At 39.3% G+C, this 22,411-nt stretch overlaps 1 protein-coding gene across 2 annotated transcripts in view; it reads right to left on the bottom strand.

Annotated features, from left to right (window-relative positions):
- Nucleotides 1-22,411, bottom strand: part of LOC143020362 (uncharacterized) — a 106,114-nt gene that overhangs the window by 41,989 nt on the left and 41,714 nt on the right. For both annotated transcript variants that reach the window (XM_076176732.1, XM_076176733.1), the window contains 3 exons: nucleotides 16,558-16,669; nucleotides 5,408-5,552; nucleotides 4,785-4,888 (listed from right to left, as the gene is read on the bottom strand). In XM_076176732.1, coding sequence (XP_076032847.1) covers nucleotides 4,785-4,888; nucleotides 5,408-5,552; nucleotides 16,558-16,669 — 361 coding nt within the window. The remainder of the gene's footprint in view (nucleotides 1-4,784; nucleotides 4,889-5,407; nucleotides 5,553-16,557; nucleotides 16,670-22,411) is intronic.

The following is a 22,411-nucleotide window of genomic DNA, read 5'->3' as shown; positions in this document are numbered from 1 at the left end:
GGTAGCCAAAAAGAAAAAGGCATAGAAATCACTCCCACCCATTCCATCCCCTACATATTCCACTTCCCTCCACCCTCCTCCCTCCCCTCTTGGCACCTCCTGGATGATGGGTCATCCCTGCATCCTGTCCACTGCCCTGGGTCAGAAGCAGTGTTGCAAGACACAACACATCCACAGCAAGGCCGCTTCATAAACTCAGTGACCCCCCCTTCTCCGTCTCCCATACAAAAAAGGGGAAGACGGGGAGAAATCCCTTTAGGTTGCGTCAAATTTTTCTCATACATACTCCCTCATCCCCTATCCCCCATCCACTCCCACTCATGCATCACAGCATCATCCATACACAACCCTTCTCCATTCACCTCTATCTTCTGTCTTCTCCTGTCCTTCCTCAACAGACATTCCTCTCTTTTGTAATGCCCCTTTCACCCCATCCATCCATCTCATCTTAGGACGTCCCCTTATATTCACTCCTTCCACACCTCTTTTACTAATCTTTCTTCACTCATTCTTTCCATGTGTCCAAACCATCCTAATACTCTTTCATCAACCCTATCTCCCAGCTCTCTTTCCACCCCTGTTTTCCTCCTCACTTCCTCATTTCTCACTCTATCTAGCCTAGTTACCCCTATCATACTTCTCAGACATTTCATCTCAAACACATTCAAACTCCTCTCTTCCTCTCTTATGTTCCATGTTTCTGCCCGGTACAGTGCTGTTGGCACAATCACTCCTTCATATAACCTCCTCTTAGCATCCATTCCCAGATGTCTATTTCTCATTACACTTTTTAATCCACCAAGGCATTTACTCGCTTCTCTCAACTAGGGAACATCTAGGGAAAAAGATTCACAGTCTTATTACATGTTAATTGAAAGAAGGCATTGTGCCACTTGATTGGAAAAGGGCAAATGAGGTTCTTCACAAACATGGAAATAAAGAGACACCACTAAATTATAGGCAAGTATCACTGACCATCAGTCATCCAGGAGGAGCCAAGGTGAGAGGGAGGGAGGGGTGGAATGGGTGGGAGTGGAATTATGCCTTTTGACTTTGGCTGGAAATGAAATGGGTGGGAGTATTTTCTATGCCTTTTTCTTTTTGGGGGAAAAAGCCTTTGGTATATGTATATATGTATGGCTTTGGCTACCTCCCTTGCAAGGGGGAAAAAGCACTTGGTATATGTATGTATGAATATCACTGGCCTGAACAATAGTGAAATGATGTGGAAGGACTGTTAAAGATTGATGGACCAAATATCTTGAAAAGATGAACATTCTGACGGACAGTCAGTTTGGCTTCAGATCTGAAAGGTCACGTGTGTTGAACCTATTAAGTTTTTACTCAGGAGTGATTGATGTGCTGCATGAGTGAGAGAGGTAGGTGAATTGTGTGCACCTCGACCTAGAGAAGGCATTTGATTAAAGTACCTCACAATTGACTTATGTGGAAATTGGAGCATATTGTAGGACTGAGAGGGAAATTTCTGGAGTGGATGAAAGTTTTTTTATAGGAAAGATAAATGATGCCAGTAGCAAAGGATAACATGTCAAGATGGAGAGCAGTAATGAGTGGAGTTCCACAAGGTTCAGAGCTTGCATTAATAATGTTTCTTGTCTACGCCAATGACATGATGGAAGAAACAAGCTATGCCACCATGTTTGCAGAGGATGTTAAAATCACGAGAAGAGTGAAAAATTGGGAGGATGGTAGACTATTGCAAAAAGATCTAAACACTACCTTTTACATGGAGCCAAGAATGGGGAATGATGTTCAATACCAAAAAATGCAAAATACTGGAAATGGGTAATGGCAGCAAAAGAGTGTCCTTAAACTTTTCCTTGGAAAGTAAACCCAATTCAAAAGCAAGAGCAGAAAGATTTGGGAGTGTTGATAAGAGACAACCTGTCACCTGACAGACATATCAGCAGGATTATGGGAGAGACTTATGGGCTACTGCAGAATATCAAAGTGGCATTTCACTATATTGATTAAAAGATGAATGAAAAAAATCATTGAATCCTTGATTCATCCAAGACTGGAACATGCATCAGTAGTTTAGTCCCCACACAGAGTGAAGGATGTAAGCAAGATCGAGAGAATACAAAGGGCAGCAAACTTGTTCCCAGCCTGGCAGATAAACCTTATGAGGAAAGACTAGCACTGGGTCTGCCAACTTTGAAAGATTGAAGAGAAAGATGTGATATGGTTACAGTGTTCAGGTCACTAAATAGGATAGATTGTATTGACAAAAGAGATCTGAATAAAGATGGGAGGACTTTAAGAGGTCATGGGAGCAAACTGAGAAAGACCACATGTCTAAAGGATGTGAAGAAATGCAGTTTTCCATATAGATCCATAAATACTTGGAATAACTTGGGAAGTGATATAGCCAAAGCTCAAATCTAAATATGATAACTGGAAATCAAGGATATACATTAATTTGGAAATATACATGAGTTTGAGGCTAGATGTGATAAAAAATCAGAGAATAGGAGGGGGTACCTACCGAGACTTGCTCCTTTCCTATATACTACAATTAGGTAAATATATATATATATATAATATATATATATATATATATATATATATATATATAATATATATATATATAATATATATATATATATATATATATATATATATATATATATATATATATAAACTAAACATCTCATTCTACAATGACCAGGAAATACTAAAGATAAGAATGAGTAAAGAATGGTTGTAAATGAATAAAGAAATAATAGCCCACAGAGACATTCTTGTCATCTGCTTTGTGAATTATTTCAAATAAATGACAAGGAGGATTGCCATATAATGAGTTAGGGGAAGTAAACCAGCTTTGGCTCTTGAGTACTTCTGTGGAAATGCTGTGTCTCCTTGCATTGCTTTTGAAATGAGTGGTATGGTGGGGGACAGGATTGACTTTTCATCCATGAGATGCTAAGATGGGAAGGGTGACAAATAGTTATTGGATGGGTGTGAGGTGAGTGTAGGGTGACTTGGTCATTCCCTTATATTGGGGAAAAGGCCTTTAGTATACATTATGTAGTTTGTTATCAAATGTATACAAACGGTTTTTGAAGATTTTTACAAATAGACTAATAACATTTTAGATGGATTAACATATGTAATTAAGTATATAAGCATAGTTGGTGACAGAGTTTGTGAGAGAAGAAAGCTGAAGATAAATGTGGGTAAAAGTAAGGTGATGAGATGTACAAGGGGTGAAAGTGGCAGCAGACTGGAAGTGAGCATTAAGGAAGAGCGACTGGAGGAAGTGGATAGTTTTAGATACTTGGGTGCAAATGTGGCAGGAAAAGGTGTAGTGAAGGTGGAGGTAGAATGTAGATTGAGAGAAGTGAGTAAATGCCTTGGTGGATTAAAAAATGTAATGAGGAATAGACATTTGGGAATGGATGCTAAGAGGAGACTGTATGAAAGAGTGATTGTGCCAACAGCACTGTATAGGGCAAAAACATGGAACATAAAAGAGGAAGAGAGGAGTTGGAATGTGTTTGAGATGAGGTGTCTGAGAAGTATGATGGGGGTTACGAGGCTGGATAGAGTGAGAAATGAGGAGGTGAGGAGGAGAATAGGGGTGGAAAGGGAGTTGTTGTTGTTGCTGTTGTCGTTCCCTAGACTGTCTGTCCGAGCAGTCCTGTCTCCCCAAGGAATGCTACAGCCGAAACTGGGTTTTCACACAAATCCTTCATAGAGTGTATGTTGTGTTGTTTGCGTGCATGATTGTGTATAATGCAGTCTTCCATTATGTGTTGTATGGTATGGGGTGAAGTGTTACATCCTGGGCAGCTGTTCACAATGTGGTCATCCAGCCTCTTCTGGTAGCTTAGAAGTGCTGGGTGGTGACCGCACCGCAGTCTGGCCAAGTGGACTCTGTCCTTTCATGGGAGAGAAGATTCAGAAGGGTGGATATCAGGGGGTCTGGCATGCAGCAGTGTGTTGTCTTTCAGTGTGTTAATGGAAAGGGATTTGGGAGATAGGGTTGATGAAAGAGTATTAGGATGGTTTGGACACATGGAAAGAATGAGTGAAGAAAGACTAGTAAAAGAGGTATGGAAAGCAGATGTGGAGGAAGTGAACATGAGGGGACATCCTAGCATGAGATGGATGGATGGGGTGAAGGGGGCTTTGGGGAAGAGGGGAATGTCTGTTGAGGAAGGACGGGAGAGGACAGAGGAAAGGGGTGAATGGAGAATGGCTGTGTGTATATGGATGATGTTGTGATGCATGAGGTGGAATGGGTGGGGGGATGGGGGGTGAGGTAGTATGTGTGAGCAAAATTTGATGCAGCCCGAAGGGATTTCTCCCTGTCTTCTTTTATGCATGGGGGGACGGAGAGGGGGGGTCGCCGATTTAATGAAGCGGCCTTGCTGTGGATGTACTGTGACTTGTGACACTGCTTCTGACCCAGGGCAGTGGACAAGGTGCAGGGATGACCTGTCATCCAGGAGGTGCTAAGATAAGAGGGAGGGTGGAGGGGAGTGGAGTGTATTTTGGGATGGAATGGGTGGGAATGATTTTATGCCTTTTTCTTTTTGGCTACCTCCCTTGTAAGGGGGAAAAAGCCTTGGTATATGTATGTATATACCAAAGGCTTCTTCCCCCTTATAAGGGAGATACCTAACTGTATAATAAAAACTCAAAGATATACAATCACAAGTAATGAACATTCACTTCCTGTCTATATGTGCTTCTGACTAAAGCTATGCATTAGCCAACAATGGATCAAATTTATACTCTGAGAAAAAATGCCTTACACTGGGAATTCACAAAACTTGATCATGGTTTCAAAGTTCTGCATAGCTGTCTTGGCCTGCTCCTCCTTGTGTGGTTTGTTCATAGATCTTGCCCTCCCAATATCCTGCAAAAAATTATTCCAATTAAATAGGGTATATAACAATGAACAAGGAAGGGAATGGGCAAGGGATAGGGGTGAGTGGAGAATAACTGTGTATGCATGATACAATGATGAAGTCTGAAGAGATTTTTTCCAACTTCTCTATATTCTGCATGATGGGATGAAGAGAGGGGGTTGCCAATTAAGTGAAGTGACCTTGCTGTGGATGTACTGTGTCTTGCTGCATTGCTTCTGACCTGGGCAGTGGGCAGGACACAGGGATGAACCTTCATCCACAAGGAGCTTAGATGAGAGGGTAACAATGGTGGTGGATGGGAGCAGAATGGGTCAATGTAAAAGCTACAAAGTTGTTATTTTTCAATTAAACATTCTCACATCACAGTATATAAGGCAATGAAATGTACAAGGAATTATGAGAGTGGTGGGATGAAGGCGTGTTTAATAAATGGGAGGCTGGAATTAATGTATAATGACCAGGAAAACCCTTTAATTTTTTTTCTAAAAAATGAAGGGAACATATACCTGCTTTAAAAGGAATGCAATTGTCTCTTTTTCTGTCTTGCTGTAATAGATGCGACAGTAAGATTTTTTCCCATCACGACCAGCACGGCCTGACTCCTGGTAATATCCTGCCATTGTTTGTGGCACACTCCAGTGGACAACAAACCTGAGGAGTACAAGTTTACTAAGTGTCGTGATTATGGTTATTAACACAACCTATATGTACCAAAAGACCATCTCCACCTTATTTAGGGGTTGGTTGGCCAAGTTGAAGCATATCACCACCTTTCATCAATTCCACAAACTTCCAAAAACACATTTGTTGTCCCCTCCATCTTAGGTCCAAATGGGTTACTAATCTATCCATATACTAAGGGCTTTTTTCTCCCTTACAAGGGAGGTAGCCAAGTGAAAAGGCATAGCTACCTCACCTACTAATACTACATACATACATACATATACCAAAGGCTTTTTTCCCCCTTATAAGGGAGTTAGCTAAAACACAAAGGCATAATAACAACTCCCACACATTCCATCCCTACCATACTCCACTCCCCTCCACCCTCTTATCTTGGGACCTCCTGGATGGCAGGTCATCCCTGCATCTTGCCCACTGCCCTGGGTCAGAAGTAGTGTTGCAAGACACAGCACATCCACAGCAAGGCCGCTTCATTAAATTGGTGACCCCCCCTCTCCATCTCCTCATGCAGAAAAGGAGAAAATGGGGAGAAAACCCTTTGGGCCGAGTCATTTTATTTCTCACACATACTCCCTCATCCTCATCTCCTACCCACTCCACCTTATATATCACAGCATCATCCATGCACAACCCTTCTCCATTCACCCCTATCTTCTGTCCTCTCCTGTCCTTCCTCAACAGACATCCCCCTCTTTCCCAATGCCCTTTTAGCCCATCCATCCATCTAATCCTAGGTCGACCCCTCATGTTCACTCCTTCCTCACCTCTTTCACTAGTCTTTTCATGTGTCCAAACAATCCCAATATTCTTTCATCAACCCTATCTCCCAACTCCCTTTCCATCCCCATTCTCCTCCTCACCTCCTCATTTCTCACTCTATCCAACCTAGTAAACCCTATCATACTTCTCAGGCCTCTCATCTCAACCACCATACAAGAATTTAAGAACAAACTTGATCTTGCAAGATACAAAAATGGGTCACCATGAGCATAGCTCACTTTCCCGTAAAATACAACTAGGTAAATACATTCAAACTCCTCCTCTCTTATGTTCCATGTTTCTACCCCATACAGTGTTGTTGGCACAATCTCCTCTTAGCATCCATTCCCAAATGTCTATTTCTCATTACACTTTTTAATCTTCCAAGGCATTTACTTGCTTCTCTCAATCTACATTCTATCTCCACCTCTACTCCCCTTCCCGCCACATTTGCACCCAAGTATCTAAAACTATCCACTTCCTCCAGTCCCTCTCCCTTCATACTCATTTCCAGTCTACTGCCACTTTTTCCCTTTGTACATCTCATCACCTTACTTTTACCCACATTTATCTTCAACGTCCTTCTTTTGCACACCTTCTCAAACTCTGTCACTAACTTCCTCAATCCCTCCTCTGATCCTGCTACAAGTGCAGTGTCATCAACAAACAACAGCTGGCTTATCTCCCACTTTTCTCCATTTTCTTTAACCATCTCCAATCCCTGACCCATTACCCTTGCATTTACCTCTCGCACCACCCCATCCATGTATAAATTGAATAGTCAGGGTGACATAGTGCATCCCTGATGAAGTCCCACCTTTACATCAAACCATTCTCTCCATTTCTAATCCTAACACATGCTCTACTACTCTCGTAAAAACTCTTGACTGCTTTTAACAGCTTTCCTCCTATTTCATATATTTGCAATACCTCCCACAGTACCTTCCTGTCTACCTTGTCATAAGCCTTTTCCAAATCCATAAAAGCCCAAAAAACATCCTTACCTTTTCATATAGCTTTCTCACATATCTGTCTTACCACAAAAATCTGATCTACGCAACCCCTATCTGTCCTAAACCCGCACTGTTCCTCACCAATTACTCCCTCTGTTCCTCTCCTAATCCTCTGAATCAAGACCCTCCTATAACTTTCCCAACTAAACTTAACAAGCTGATCTGTCTGAAACTATTACACTCACACTTGTCCCCTTTTTCCTTGTGAAGTGGAACTATACAGGCACTCCTTCAATCCTCTGGGACTCTACTCTCTCTTAAACAAACATTAAATAACCTCACCAGCCAGTCCACCATCACTGTACTCCCTTTTTTCAAACATTCTGCATGACATCCATCCAACCCAAGTGCCTTACCTGCTCTCATCATCTAAACAACTGCCTTCACTTCATTTTCCTTATTTTTCCTCCATTTTCCTCACTCATCATGGTCATTTTCTTAGTGCTTTCCACTGCAGCTACCTTTCCCTCCCTATCCTACTTCACATTTAACCCCTTCCATTAGGTGACGCCTACGTAGGTGTCATGAGGAGCAAGTGGGTACGCGAGGCTGCCATATCAGCGTCTTGATTATATTTATTGTAGTTGTACCTGCATGACCCCCATACTCTGTAACTGGCTTCATCATATTTTCTATGGTTATCAAAATTCACCGGTGAAAGAGAACGAGCATTACAGGGGCTACTTTATTTTTTATAATGCGAGTATTATGACGCAACATCACGTCTGGCAGCTAATGCTACCCGCGAGATTTTGGCCCAGAGTGAAGGGGTTAACAACCCCCCTAAATACTCTGCCCATCTTCCTCTTACTGCCTTCTCTTCCATTATCATCTCTCTATCTGCACCTTTTACCTTTTCTTCTCTACTTGATTTGCCTCCTCTTCCTCTCTTAATTTCTTTCCAAAAACATCTATTTATTACTTTTAAAATTTTCTGTCATACTCTTACCCCATTTCACATCTGCTCTCCTCTTTGCCTCCTTTATCTTATGCTTTACTTCTCTTCCCTTTTCTTTTTACCACTCATATGATTCCCTCATCCTATTTTGTAACCAATCTGTGAAAGCTTGTTTCTTCTCTTCTACAACCTTCTTTTCTTACTCATCCCACCACTCACTACCCTTCTTTCTATTTCCCCCCCATCCTCCTTGTTCCACACACCATCTTTGCACACCTTGTAACTCCCTCCCTGAACCATCCCCATTACTCCTCCACTCCTAGTTCTACTCTATCCTTCATTCCCTCCCACTCCTCTGTTAGCTTCTTGTATTTCTCCTTTTCTTTCTCATTTAAGCAGTTTACTTTAAGCACCTCCCTACCTTTTGTCCTTTTCCTCTTTCTCAATCTATCTTCCACTCTCAACTTACCTTCCACCAGAAAATGATCTGGTATTCCCCAATTCTCTCCCCTTAGAACATGTATGTCCATAACTCTTCCTACTACACTCCTAGTTACCACTACGTAGTTCATTTATGCTCTATCTATCACCCTTCCATCCACCACCCTCTCCCATGTGAACTTATGCTTGACTTCTTCCTAAACACTGTATTTGCTATCATCAACTCTCTAGATACATCTCCACCATCAACTCTCCACTATGATTATTTCCTGGAACTCCACACTTCCCAACCACTCTGTCTATTGGTTCATTTCCTACCCAAGCATTAAGGTCTCCCAATACCACTACATTGACATTTCTCCCTAATCCCTCCATGCACTCATTTAAATCCATCCAAAAAGCCTCCCTTTCCTCTACACTCTTCTCACTACCAGGCCCATATGCACTTACAAAAACCCACATCTCCCTTCCTAGTTTCACCTTCATCCACATGAACTTGAAGAAACCTCCTTCCACTCCACTACATACTTACCTATCTCTTCACTTACTAGTACAGCCACCCCTTCTCTCCCTTGTCATCTCTTCACACTTGCCCCTCCCTTTCAACTTAGTTTCACTCAATGCCAACACATCCATCTTCTCACAAACACACTGCCTACCTCTTCCCTTTTACTCTCATCTATACCACATCCATGCACATTAAAAGACCCAAACCTTAAGGTACTGGTTAGAAAATTCCTAGACCCTCCTATATTTTTCCTTTTTTTAGGAATGTCCCCTTTGGTGCTAAAGGGAGAAGGATGCCTAGTCCTAATCCCCATCCCTTTTTGTCGCCTCTTATGACTCAAGTGGGAAGACTTGATGGCAGTATTCTTTCCCCCCACCAAAGGGGAAATACTAATACAACATTATTACTTTTTTTTTAAGAAGTAGAAGAAGGCAGTGGCAATCCATCTATTGCTCTAGCAGGTCTCTCTTAGAGCAGCTCCCAGGTAACCAGCAGCCACCCACCAGACTGGCCCACAAGTCACTCAAGGAAGAAATACTCTGTTATGGTTAGGGTGTGGCAGTATAGGAGTCTTTGGTCTCTTGTGTGTAATGGTTGCATCTGGGTCAGTTTATTTCTGCAGCCAAGCCTATTCTGTGATGGTACGGTCTTTAAGCTGAATAGTGATCAAAACATAAGTGTGCCAGTGTGGTTTTTGCCTCTCTTCAGAGGGATTTTTCTGTTGGGCTGGTCTGGAGGGGTCAGATGGAGTAAGATGTCTTGGTGGTGTTTAGTTTGTATTGTTTGTATTGCTTGTTTTGTGATCCGAGTGTGAATGTGTTTTGGTGTAGCTGTTATAGTGCATTTACCTAGTTGTATTATACGGGAAGGGAGCTATGATCGTAGTGACCCGTCTTTGTATCTTTCAGCATCAAGTTTGTTCTTCAATAGTATTTGTACACACTGTTACCTCATCTAATTTATTCCAGATATCTACCACTCTGTGTGGGATGCTATTCTTTTTCAGATCTATTCTATAATTATCCTTTTTGAGTTTCTTTACATGTCCTCTTGTTTTTATCTTGTCCCACTTTAATAAGTCATCTCTATCTGGGACTTCCATTCCCTTCATGATTCTATAGTCAGTAGATCTCCTTTTTCTCTTCTTTGTTCCAGAGTTGGTAGTTCCAATTTGAACAATCTTTGTTCGTATGTCAATTTGGAGTGTTGGTGCTATCTTTGTCATTGCTCTTTGTATTCTTTCTAATTTCTTTATATTCTTTTTAATACTGGGTGTCCATAGTGTTGCAGCATACTCCAATTTTGGTCTTATCAGTGTGACTAATATTTTCTTGACCATTTCCTCATCCAAATAGCCAAAAGCCACTTTCATTGACCTTAGTAAGTTGAAGATTTCTCTGACTATTTTATTGATATGCTTGTCTGGTGACATGGCTTTGCTGATAATTACTCCTAGCTCCCTTTTCGAGCTCCCTTTTTTTATTTCTTCTTCACCAATTTCACATTCCTCAATATTCTATTTTCACTTTTTCCATACTCCATTATACTACATTTCTTGATGTTAAAGTTCACTTCCCACTTTTGACTCCATTTCCAGATTTTATCTAGGTCTTTCTGTGTAGTGATTCACAATCTTCCTATGTACTTATTTTCTTTAGTATTTTTGCATCATCTGCAAAGAAGCTCATATAACATTCCATACCTTCATCCATGTCATATATATGGCAAACATAATCGGAGCCAATACCGAACCTTGTGGGACACCACTTATCATTTCTTCCCAGGTCGAGTATTTGCCTCTAATTACTACCCTCATTTTTCTCCCAGTCAAGAAGTCTTCCATCCATTTCAATAATTTTACTTTAATACCACCTATTGATTCTATTTTTCTTATTAGTTTTTTGTGTGGTACTTTATCAAATACTTTTTGTAGATCTAGAAAAGCACAGTCCGCCCATCCATCCCTTTCTTGTATTATTTCTATTAGTCTTGAGTAGAAGCAAATCAAGTTTGTGGTACATGATCTTCCTTGTCTAAATCCATATTGTTTTGGATTCAGTATATTTTTTTCTTCCAGATGTTTAACCCATCTACTTTTGATAACTTTTTCACATATTTTTGCTATTGTGCTTGTAAGGGAGACCGGTCTGTAGTTAGTTGGATTTTCTTTGTCCCCTCCTTTATATATATGGGTACAATATTTGCATTTTTCCAGTCCTGAGGTACCTTCTTTGAGTGAGTATTTTATTATCTTGTATATAGAGATAGGATTGAAGAATGTTTAGTAGGGGAAGGTAGGGACCCTGTTGTTTGCTTGAGTGCTGGGGGCAATGACATAGGTAAGTTAGGGAGTGAGGAATTGTTTGCGCGGTTTCAGTATGCGCTGGACAAGATTAGAAATAAGGGAGGTGTTCCTGTTGTATGTGGAAACCTTCCAAGGCATAGAGTTGGAGGCATGTGGCATTCCATGGCTATTGCAATGAATTGCAGGCTGGCAAAACACTGTAAAGCCAATGGATGGGCATTTGTTGACAACTGGGACCACTTTTATGGTAAGAATCATCTATATACAAGGGACGGGGTGCACTTGTCACCCAGAGGATTACAGTTCCTTGCTGAATCCCTTGAGTGAGAAATAGGCGTCCTACAGGTTTTTTTTGGGTAGATTACATGGGAGTAGGGGGGGGAAGTATTGGAATATAGTTTAAGCAATTGAAACAGCTCAAAAAGGGACTGTGAAAAGAATCACCAAAGCAGGTGGAGGGGGGATAATTTTAGAGTTTACTATAAAATTGGGAGATAGGGTTGATGAAAGAGTATTAGGATGGTTTGGACACATGGAAAGAATGAGTGAATAAAGACTAGTAAAAGAGGTATGGAAGGCAGATGTGGAGGGAGTGAACATGAGGGGACGTCCTAGGATGAGGTGGATGGATGGGGTGAAGGAGGCTTTGGGGAAGAGGGGAATGTCTGTTGAGGAAGGACGGGAGAGGACAGAAGACGGGGTGAATGGAGAATGGTTGTATATGGATGATGTTGTGATGCATGAGGTGGAATGGGCGGGGGGATGGGGGGGTGAGGTAGTATGTGTGAGCAAAATTTGACGCAGCCCAAAGGGATTTCTCCCCGTCTTCTCCTTTTATGCATGGGGGGATGGAGAGGGGGGGTCGCTGATTTAAAGAAGCGGCCTTGCTGTGGATGTGCTGTGTCTTGCGACACTGCTTCTGACCCAGGGCAGTGGACAAGGTGCAGGGATGACCCGTCATCCAGGAGGTGCTAAGATAAGAGGGAGGGTGGAGGGGTGTGGAGTGTATTCAGGGATGGAATGGGTGGGAATGATTTTATGCCTTTTCCTTTTTGGCTACCTCCCTTGTAAGGGGGAAAAAGCCTTGGTATATGTATGTACTATAAAATTAGCATAAGCGTAATAAACAAAATTAATTTGCTGCGAGGTAAAGCATGCGTAGAGAATTTTGATATTATAGCTATTACTGAATCCTGGATCAACATGGCTGATAAACATTTCCTTCCAGAAATTGAAATAGAAGGATATAAGATTTTTCACAGGGACAGGGTTGGAAGGAGTGGGGGAGGAGTAGAACTTTTCGTTAAAAATACAATAAACTGTATTATCAACAATTCAATTAAGGAAGAGGACAGTACGGAATCTATTTGGGTGGAGATTATAGGCAAGAATAAGAAAGTTATTGGCATCCTGTATAGACCCCTAACCTCAGCATTGAGCAGATTGATCCCCTGATTCATGAAATTCAGAGAGCATCCCTGTACAAAAATGTTGTGATCATGGGAAATTTTAATTATAGAAACTCTGACTGGGAAATCTTATCAGGAGATCAGAAAGCGAAAAAATTCTTAGATGTGGTGCAGGATAATTTCCTAAAACAAATTACCAATCCTACAAGTGGAGAAAATACTCGGGACTTACTTTTAACTAATAATGAGCACCTAATGAGTAATGTGAAAGTGGGAGATAGTCTAGGCTCTAGCGATCATCAAGAAATAAGATTTAATATTATTTGGGAAGAATTAAAAAGAATGAATAATGTCCAAGTACCAGACTTCAGGAGAGCCAACTTTGACAATATAAAAATCTATTTGAAATTGAATATGAAATATCATACGGATGGTTCAGACATCATCGATGCAGTCAGGGGTCGGGACATGACCAAAGGTCAGGTCATGACCATGCATCAGGTCATGACCAGGGGTCGGGTCATGGAGGATATGCATATCTTGGGTCAGGTCAGCGATTTGGATGAAATGTATAGCAATCTAAAAGATTTGATTATTAATGCACAAAATGCATTTATCCCCCTGAAGTCATTACAGAAGAATAGTAATACTCCCAAATGGATGATGGACAGACTGAAACATGAGATCGGAATAAAAAGAGGACTTTACATAAAAATAAAAAACGGGGAAACACACCTTAGATCAAGATATAACGAAATGGCAGAGCTGGTTAAAAAGAATACACGTACAGCAAAATGTAACTATGAAATTAAGGTTGCCAGTCAAGCAAGATCCAACCCTTAGGTTTCTTTCATCTCTACCGAACAAAAAATAAAGAAAGAATAGGCCCAATTAAAAACGATGACAATGTCATGATGGAATCGGAGGAAAAAATGAGTGAGGAGTTTAACAAATATTTCCTCTCAGTGTTTACAAATGAGAGGTTAGATAAGGTACATGACTGCGATCCGATTTTCAGTGGGGATGAAGAAAGTAGACTAATATCAGCATTAGTAAAGTAGAAGTAGTCAAGCAGATTGAAAGACTTAAAAGCTACAAAATCCCCGAGTCCAGACGAAATTTTTCTGAGAGTGCTTAATAAGTGTAAATTTGAAATCTGCGACCAGTTAGCTGAAATATTTAACAAATCGCTAGACACTGGTTTGGTACCTACTGCTTGGGGGCAGGCAAATGTTGTTCCTATTTTTAAGAAGGGAGATAAATTGTCTATATGCAACTACAGGCCAATCAGCTGACATCTGTTATAGGTAAAATGCTTGAATCAATAATAGTAAATAGACTCAGAGGACACCTCGAGACATAATTTAATTCATGACACACAGCATGGTTTCTCCAAGGGTAAGTCATGTGTGACTAATCTTCTATCCTTTTACACTAAAGTATATAAGGCGTCAGAAAACAATGATAATTACAATGTTATTTACCTTGACTTTAGCAAAGCATTCAATAAGGTGCCACACCAGAGACTACTAAATAAAATCAAACCCCATGGCATAGGAGGAAAAGTGTTAGAATGGATTAGAACTTGGATCAGTAACAGAAAACAGCGGGTCACCATAAATGGAGTAAAATCCAGGTGGGGCAATGTTAATAGTGGGGTTCCCCAAGGGCTTAGTTTTGGGTCCCTTGTTGTTCATTATGCAAATAAACAATTTAGACGATGGGATAAATAGTGATGCTAGTAAGTTTGCAGACGACACTACAATAGGACGCCTAATTAGGTCAGGATACGACGCAGAGATTCTGCAGGATGATTTTAACAAATTGTTCACATGGTCAGTGAAATGGCAAATGAACTTCAATATCTCTAAGTGAAGCGTGTTAAACGTAGGGCTACACAACCCCGAAAATTGATACAGCTTAGATAACACGCTATTAGAGAAAACTGAGTGCGAGAGAGACTTGGGAGTTCTAGTGAGTCTGGACCTTAAAAACAGGAAACAGTGCATTAGCGTCAGGAATAAAGCTAACAGAGCATTAGGTTTCATTGCTAGGACAGTAATGAATAGAAATGCAGAGGTAATTATCAAACTCTATCTAGCAATAGTTAGACCCATCCTTGACTATGTGGTACAGTTTTGGTCTCCATCCTATAGAATGGACATCAATTCACTAGAATCAGTACAGAGAAGAATGACCAAAATGATACACGTGCTTGGAAATTTGACTTACAAAGAGAGGCTTAGGCACCTTAACTTACACTCTCTGGAAAGACACAGAGTGCGGGGTGATCTATTAGAAGTGTTGAAGTGGATCAAAGGCTTTAACAAGGATGATACAAACAAGGTCATCATATTAAAACAACAGGACAGGACTTGCAGTAATGGATTTAAACTGGACAAATTTAGATTTAAGAAGGAAATAGGCAAGAATTAGTTTACTAATAGGGTGGTCAACGAATGACCACGGGATGACAGGTGGTGATGGTCATGGAGCTGCCTAGTGTAGGCCTTATGGTCTCTTGCAGTCTCCTTCATTTTTATGTTCTATGTTATATTCTTATTTTGTCTGTCAACTCATCTATACATTCTTTTAATATTCAGTTTGGAATTCCATCCAGACCATGTGATTTTCTGACATCAAGGTTTTTTAATTGGTCTCTGATTTCCTGTGTCAGTGATTTCTTTCATTAGGGGTATTTTTCTTGCTGTATTTCCTCCCAGTTTTTTGAACTTCCAATTGTGATTACAGATTTAAAATGTTTGTTCATAATTTCAGCAATTTCTACATCTTTATATTCATTATTCCCTTGGCGCAGTCTTACTATTTCTTGTTTGTCTTTTAGTTTACCATTTACATACCTGTAAAATAGTTTAGGTTCCTTGCATTTTTCTATTATGTCCCTTTCATAGTTTCTCTTTTCACCTCTGCACATTTTTACATAATCAGTACTTAGTTTGATATATGTTTGCTACTTGCTTTTTTACCTTTGTTCCATCTTTTCCAAGCTTTGTCTCTTCTATCTTTAGCCTCACTACATTTTTTGTTGTACCAGCACTTAATGTATACCCTTTCTTGCTTCTGTTTTGATACATATTTATTCCCTCATTGTAAATCTCTTTTAGTATATTCTGCTTCTATTCCATCTTTGTTTCTTCATTTAAGAAGTTTTCCCAATTTGCCACACTACTCTTGTGCCTACCATCTTCAGACTCTGCATGACACCCATCTAACCTAGGTGCCTTACCTGCTCTAATAATTTTCATAACTACTTGTACTTTATCTTATTTCTCCTCCATTTTTCCCAGCACTGTCACTTTTTTAGCACCTCCCACTGCCACAATCAATCCCTCCCTATTCTGTTCCACATTCAACAGCTCTCCAAAATATTCTACCCATCTTCCTCTTACTGCTGTCACTTCTATCAACAGAGACTGGAACACTGCACATTACCTACTCAGTCACTTTTCTCTGTCTACATATTTCACATATTCTAAATATTTAAGCATATGCATCTCCAGACAATAACACAATATCTCTTTTGTAACTTATGGTCCCATCTGGAGGCTGTGAGTCTTCTGCAAGATAGACCAGGGGCAACAGATTGATTGATCTAAGCATATCCCCTTCATGTCTTACCTGACTGAACCTTTGTCAACTCCCATTCCAAAGGAGATGGTTGCTGTGATGACAGGTGTTCTACCATCCATCCAATCTTCCTGAACTTGAGCACGATCTCGATCCTTTAAACCTGAAGTGATAATTCAGGTGATAGCTTCCTTCTTTCATACAATGTAGACTCCAATTTTAGAGGAATATTGTTTCAGCCAGTGAATAACAAAAATATACACTTCTAAATCCTAATTCATCATCATCACCATGCATGTACATTGCTTGGATACAATGGGTTATGGAAAACTTACCACTACATGAAACACTCATTACTAGATGAAACATATAATAATGTGTATACAGGTGAACTAGCACTAAGAAAAATTGAATAGGTGGAATACAAGGAAAGTAATTGGAATGGAAAGACTTCTTGAACGGGAGAAAAATGAGGGGGGTACTTAGAGACAAGAACTCATATTGGGAAGATATGATAAGTGGAGTCCCACAAGGCTCTGTATTGGCTCCAATAATGTTTGCTATTTATATAAATTAAATGAATGAAGGTGTGGAATGTTATACGAACTTCTTTGCAGATGATACAAAACTACTAAAGTAAATACAAAGGAAGACTGCAAATCTTTTCAAGAAGACCTGGACAAAGTCTGGAAATGGAGTCAGAAGTGTGAAGTGAACTTCAACATTAAGAAATGTAGCATAATAGAGTTTGGAAAAAAGCAAAAATAGAATATCGGGTCAATATAAAATTGGTAAAGGAAGTTAAAAAAGTCAACTCTGAAAGGGACCAAGGAGTAACTATCTCTAATGACACGACACCAGACAAACATGTCAACAAATTAGTCTGAGAAACTTTTAACTTAAGATCAATGAAAGTAGCCTTTGACTACATGGATAAAGAAATGGTAAAGAAAATATTAGTCACACTGATAAGACCAAAATTGGAATATGCTGTGGCACTAAGGACATATAGTTCTAAAAAACACATTATCTAGAAAGAATTCAAAGAACAACAACAAAGATGGCCCCAACACTCTCTAATTTAACATACGAACAAAGACTGGATAAACCTTGATGTTAGGAAATCACACAGCCCACGTGGAATTGCAAATTGGATACTAAAATAATGTAAAGAAGAATTAAAGGACAAAATATATAACATAATAAGTTGCTCACTCAAAAGAAAGAAAAATACCAAAGGACTGGAAAAATGGCAATATTGTGCCAATATATAAAGGAGGAAACAAAGAAGAACCAACAAATTTAACATACGAACAAAGACTGGATAAACCTTGATGTTAGGAAATCACATGGCCCACATGGAATTGCAAATTGGATACTAAAAGACTCTAATTTAACATACGAACAAAGACTGGATAAACCTTGATGTTAGGAAATCACACAGCCCACGTGGAATTGCAAATTGGATACTAAAATAATGTAAAGAAGAATTAAAGGACAAAATATATAACATAATAAGTTGCTCACTCAAAAGAAAGAAAAATACCAAAGGACTGGAAAAATGGCAATATTGTGCCAATATATAAAGGAGGAAACAAAGAAGAACCAACAGATTACAGACGGGTCTCCCTTACAAACACTGTAGCCAAAACTTGAGAAAATTATCAAGAATAGATGGATGATACACCTGAAAGAAAACAATATAATAAACCTGAAACAATTTGGATTCAGACAGGGAAGATCATGCGCTACAAACTTATTCTGTTTCTACTCAAGACTAACAGATATAATACAAGAAAGGAATGGATGGGCTGATTGCATTTTCCTAGACTTACAAAAAGCTTTTAACAAAGTACCACACAAAAAATTATAAAAAGGAAAATATAGGAAGAATACAAGGTAAATTACTAAACTGGATAGAGGATTTCTTGCATGGCAGAAAAATGAGAGGAGTCCTCAAAGAAAAGTGTTCAGGTTGGGAGGAGATGATTAGTGGAGTTCCACAGGGATCGGTACTGGCTCCAATAATGTTTGCTATTTATGTGAATGACATGGATGAAGATGTGGATTGTTACTTGAGCTTCTTTGCGGATAATACTGAAATGGATTATGAACCATTACAGAAGGACCTAAATGAGGTTTTGAAATGGAGCCAAAAGTGGGAAATAGATTTCAACATAAAGAAATGTAGCATAATGGAGTTCAGAAAAAGTAAAAAGAGAATATCAGGACAATATAAAACTGGAACAAAGGAAGTATAGAAAGTGGGATCTGAAAAAGACTTGCGAGTAATTATTTCAAATGACATGTGCCTTCATAAATATACTCAACCCTCGATTTAGCGGACCTCAAATTTGCGGATTTTTGATTTAGCAGAAAAAAAAAGTGTGTCCGGTAGTAACAATGAAATTCCGGACAAAGTCCGTAAAATGAAAATTTGTCTGATAGGTGCCTGGTAGTAACAGTCAAATACCGGACAAATTCTGTAAAATGAAAATTTGTCTGATAGGTGCCCAGTAGTAACGGTCAAATAGTACAGGACAAAGTCCATAAAACGAAAATTTGTCCAGTAGTAACGCATGTGCACTCCGAAACCTAACAGCATGGTTCAATTTCTTCTTTATATGTAATGTACATCATTATACATATGTACGTATGTGCATGCCGAAACCTAACAGACAATTTTCTATGTAACAAACTTTGTCCAATAGGTGTCCGGTAGTAACGTATGTGCACGCCGAAACCTAATGGCGTATTTCAATTTCTTCTTTATGTGTAATGTACATCATTATACATATGTACTGTAGCTTTTTATTACATATCTAATACGTATGTGCATGCCAAAACCTAACGGACAATTTTCTATGTAATGTCTAGTAATAATGTATGTGCACACCAAAACCTAACGGCGTGGTTCAATTTCTTCTTTATATGTAATGTATATCATTATACATATGTACTGTAGTAGCTTTTTATTACATATCTAATACATATGTGCACGCTGAAACCTAACATACAATTTTCTACGTAACGGACTTATGTCCAATAGGTGTCTGGTAGTAACATATGTGCATGCTGAAACCTAACGGCGTGGTTCAATTTCTTCTTTATATGTAATGTACATCATTATACATATGTACTGTAGCTTTTTATTACATATCTAATAAGTATGTGCACGCCGAAACCTAATGGACAATTCTCTATGTAATGGACTTACGTCCCGTATCGAGTATTGGTAATGGATGGACCTGATTTTCAAATAAAGGACAAGAGTCTGCATGCATTTGTCCATTAAATCGAGGGTTAAGTGTAAACAAAATTGTCGGAGAGTCTTAAAACTTGCTAAGATCAATAAAGGTGGCTTTTGCCTACTTAGATGAAGAAACGGTTAAAAAAAATATCAGTCACACTATTAAGGCCTAGGCTGGAGTATGCTGTGACACTATGGTCACCCAGTACCAAAAAGAATACAAAGAAAATTTAAAGAATCCAGAGAGCAGCCACGAAAATGGCCCCAACACTTTCAAACCTGTTATATGAGGAGAGACTGGTTAAATTGAAATTAAAGACTTTGGAATAAAGAAGAGAAAGAGGCAACCTGCTGACCATTTACAGAATCATGAAAGGGACAGAAGTCCTTGATAGAGAGGACTGACTAAATTGGGATAAGAGAAATACAAGGGGACATCATAAACTCAAAAAAGATAGTTATAAAAGAGACCTGAAAAAAAAAAAAAAAAATCCACACAGAGTGGTGGATATCTGAAACAAATTGGATAAAACAATAGTGTGTGCAAAAACTATACATGAATTTAAGAGCAAACTAGACACTGTGAGATACAAAGACGGGACACCATGAGCATAGTTCCCCTTCCCACAAGATGCAACTAGGTAAATACACAGTAGCACTTCACTACATGGAAGAGGACATGATAAAGAAACTTGGTATTAAGAAATAGACAGAACACAAAGGGCAACGACTAAGATGATTCCAAGTCAAAATAACAAAATATAAGAAGAAAGGGTGAAAAAACTTCTTAAAGGATGCTAGGATATATAGCATTCCATATTAATGCAACAATCTGTAGGGGAAAAAATCAGGCTGACAAAATTTAAAACAAAGTTTGATATGTGGAGTTATAGAGACAACCCCATATATTACAATTACAATTAGATACACACAGTTGCATGATCTGTATGTATCCATGACCCTGCTGTGAATGTGTTTTGTCTTGGTACATTGTTTCTGACCTGGGGAGTGGGCACAAGACAGAGATGACCCTGCATCCATGAGGGGCTAAGATGAGAGGGAAACAAATGGGTCATGGATGGGCATGGAATGGATGGGGATGTGTGCATCCCTTGGCTGGCTACCTCCCTTATAGGGGCCCTTGGCATATAAATAGAAATACACACAACTATGCATCCACCTTCCTGTAGTTCTCAATTTATCACTTATTTTGTTTAATTCAATACATTCCATTCATACCACTACATTTTTCTATTCATTCTATTGAACATCCATAAAAAGACAACCAAAAATAATGACAAACCTTCAAACACATTCTTATGTACCATACATACATACATATAACAAAGGTTTTTCCCCCTTACAAGGGAGGTAGCCAAAATACAAAGGCAAAATCCACTCCCACCCATTCCATCCCCACATACTCCACTCCCATTCACCCCCTCCTTCCCTCCCACTTATCTTGGCTCCTCTTGGATGACAGGCCATCCCTGCATCTCGCCCACTGTCCTGGGTCAGAAACAGTGCTGCAAGACACACCACAGCAAGGCCGCTTCATTAAATTGGTGAGCCCCCTCTCTCCATCCCCTTATGCTAAAAAAGAGAAGACAGGGAGAAATCCCTTTGGGTTGCCTCAAATAATTTTTTCATACATACTCCCTCACTCACCATCCCCCACCTACTCCCTTTCATGCATCACAGTATCATCCATACACATTCTCCATTTATCCCTATCTTCTTATGTACCTTATATACCAAGTCTGTTTAAAATACATTAAGGAGTGTTGTATCTATACAATAATAAGGTGCTCAAAAAGATTACTATATGACCAATAAGGACAACTGTAGAGATTAAAATTGAGACAATCTGTGGCATTTTCATACAGGCAAAGGATTATGGGCTAACAGAAGTTGATGATGTTGGATAAAGTAAACTCTTGTTGAAGAAAGGACAATTTGTAAGAAAAAAGTATTGAGGTACCATAAGTTCTACAGACTATGAAATATAATATAAAAAATGTGCACTATGGCCTTGCACTTATCTACTTAAATATACTTTATAAAACTGAGGATATTTGCTTTGTATCACATCTTTTGACATCAGTTCATCTCATATTTGTAGCATATTATGCTTGTATATTATCTTATTCAGGCATTTGAATTTCATAAAATATCTCATTCAACCCATTTTCTTGTACAGTTTGAGGTGATATACTTTTTATGCAGACTGGCAACCACATGTAAATGTAGAATTATTTTAAATTCAACTGAAAGATGAGACCTCAATACACTTTTCTTATTAACTATATCTTCAGTCTACATGATGAAAAAACTGCACCATGATTTGAAGATGCAAACATCATGTAACTCAGATAAGAAAACAAACCTGCACATATCAAGTACAAACTGTTCCTGGTTTCACAAAGAGTCACTTGCTTTACTAGGGATGATGTAAGCACAGTTGTTTTGAGGTTAGCTTCTCAAAACATTAATTGAGAAATGCTTGATCCACCATGTGAAGGACTACCTGAGAGAAAAGAACCAGTCATCTGCAGGGATTACCATCTTGAATAATGCATGGGGGCACACTGTAGTGGGTGTGGAGGGGTCCATGTTACCCAAATGACTTTTCTAGCACCAAATACGATCTCACAA

The sequence above is a fragment of the Oratosquilla oratoria genome, chromosome 39 (genome assembly GCF_046742065.1).
Source record: "Oratosquilla oratoria isolate Oo_2021 chromosome 39, ASM4674206v1, whole genome shotgun sequence".
NCBI lineage: Eukaryota > Metazoa > Arthropoda > Malacostraca > Stomatopoda > Squillidae > Oratosquilla > Oratosquilla oratoria.
This window is presented reverse-complemented; position numbering and strand designations above follow the sequence as displayed.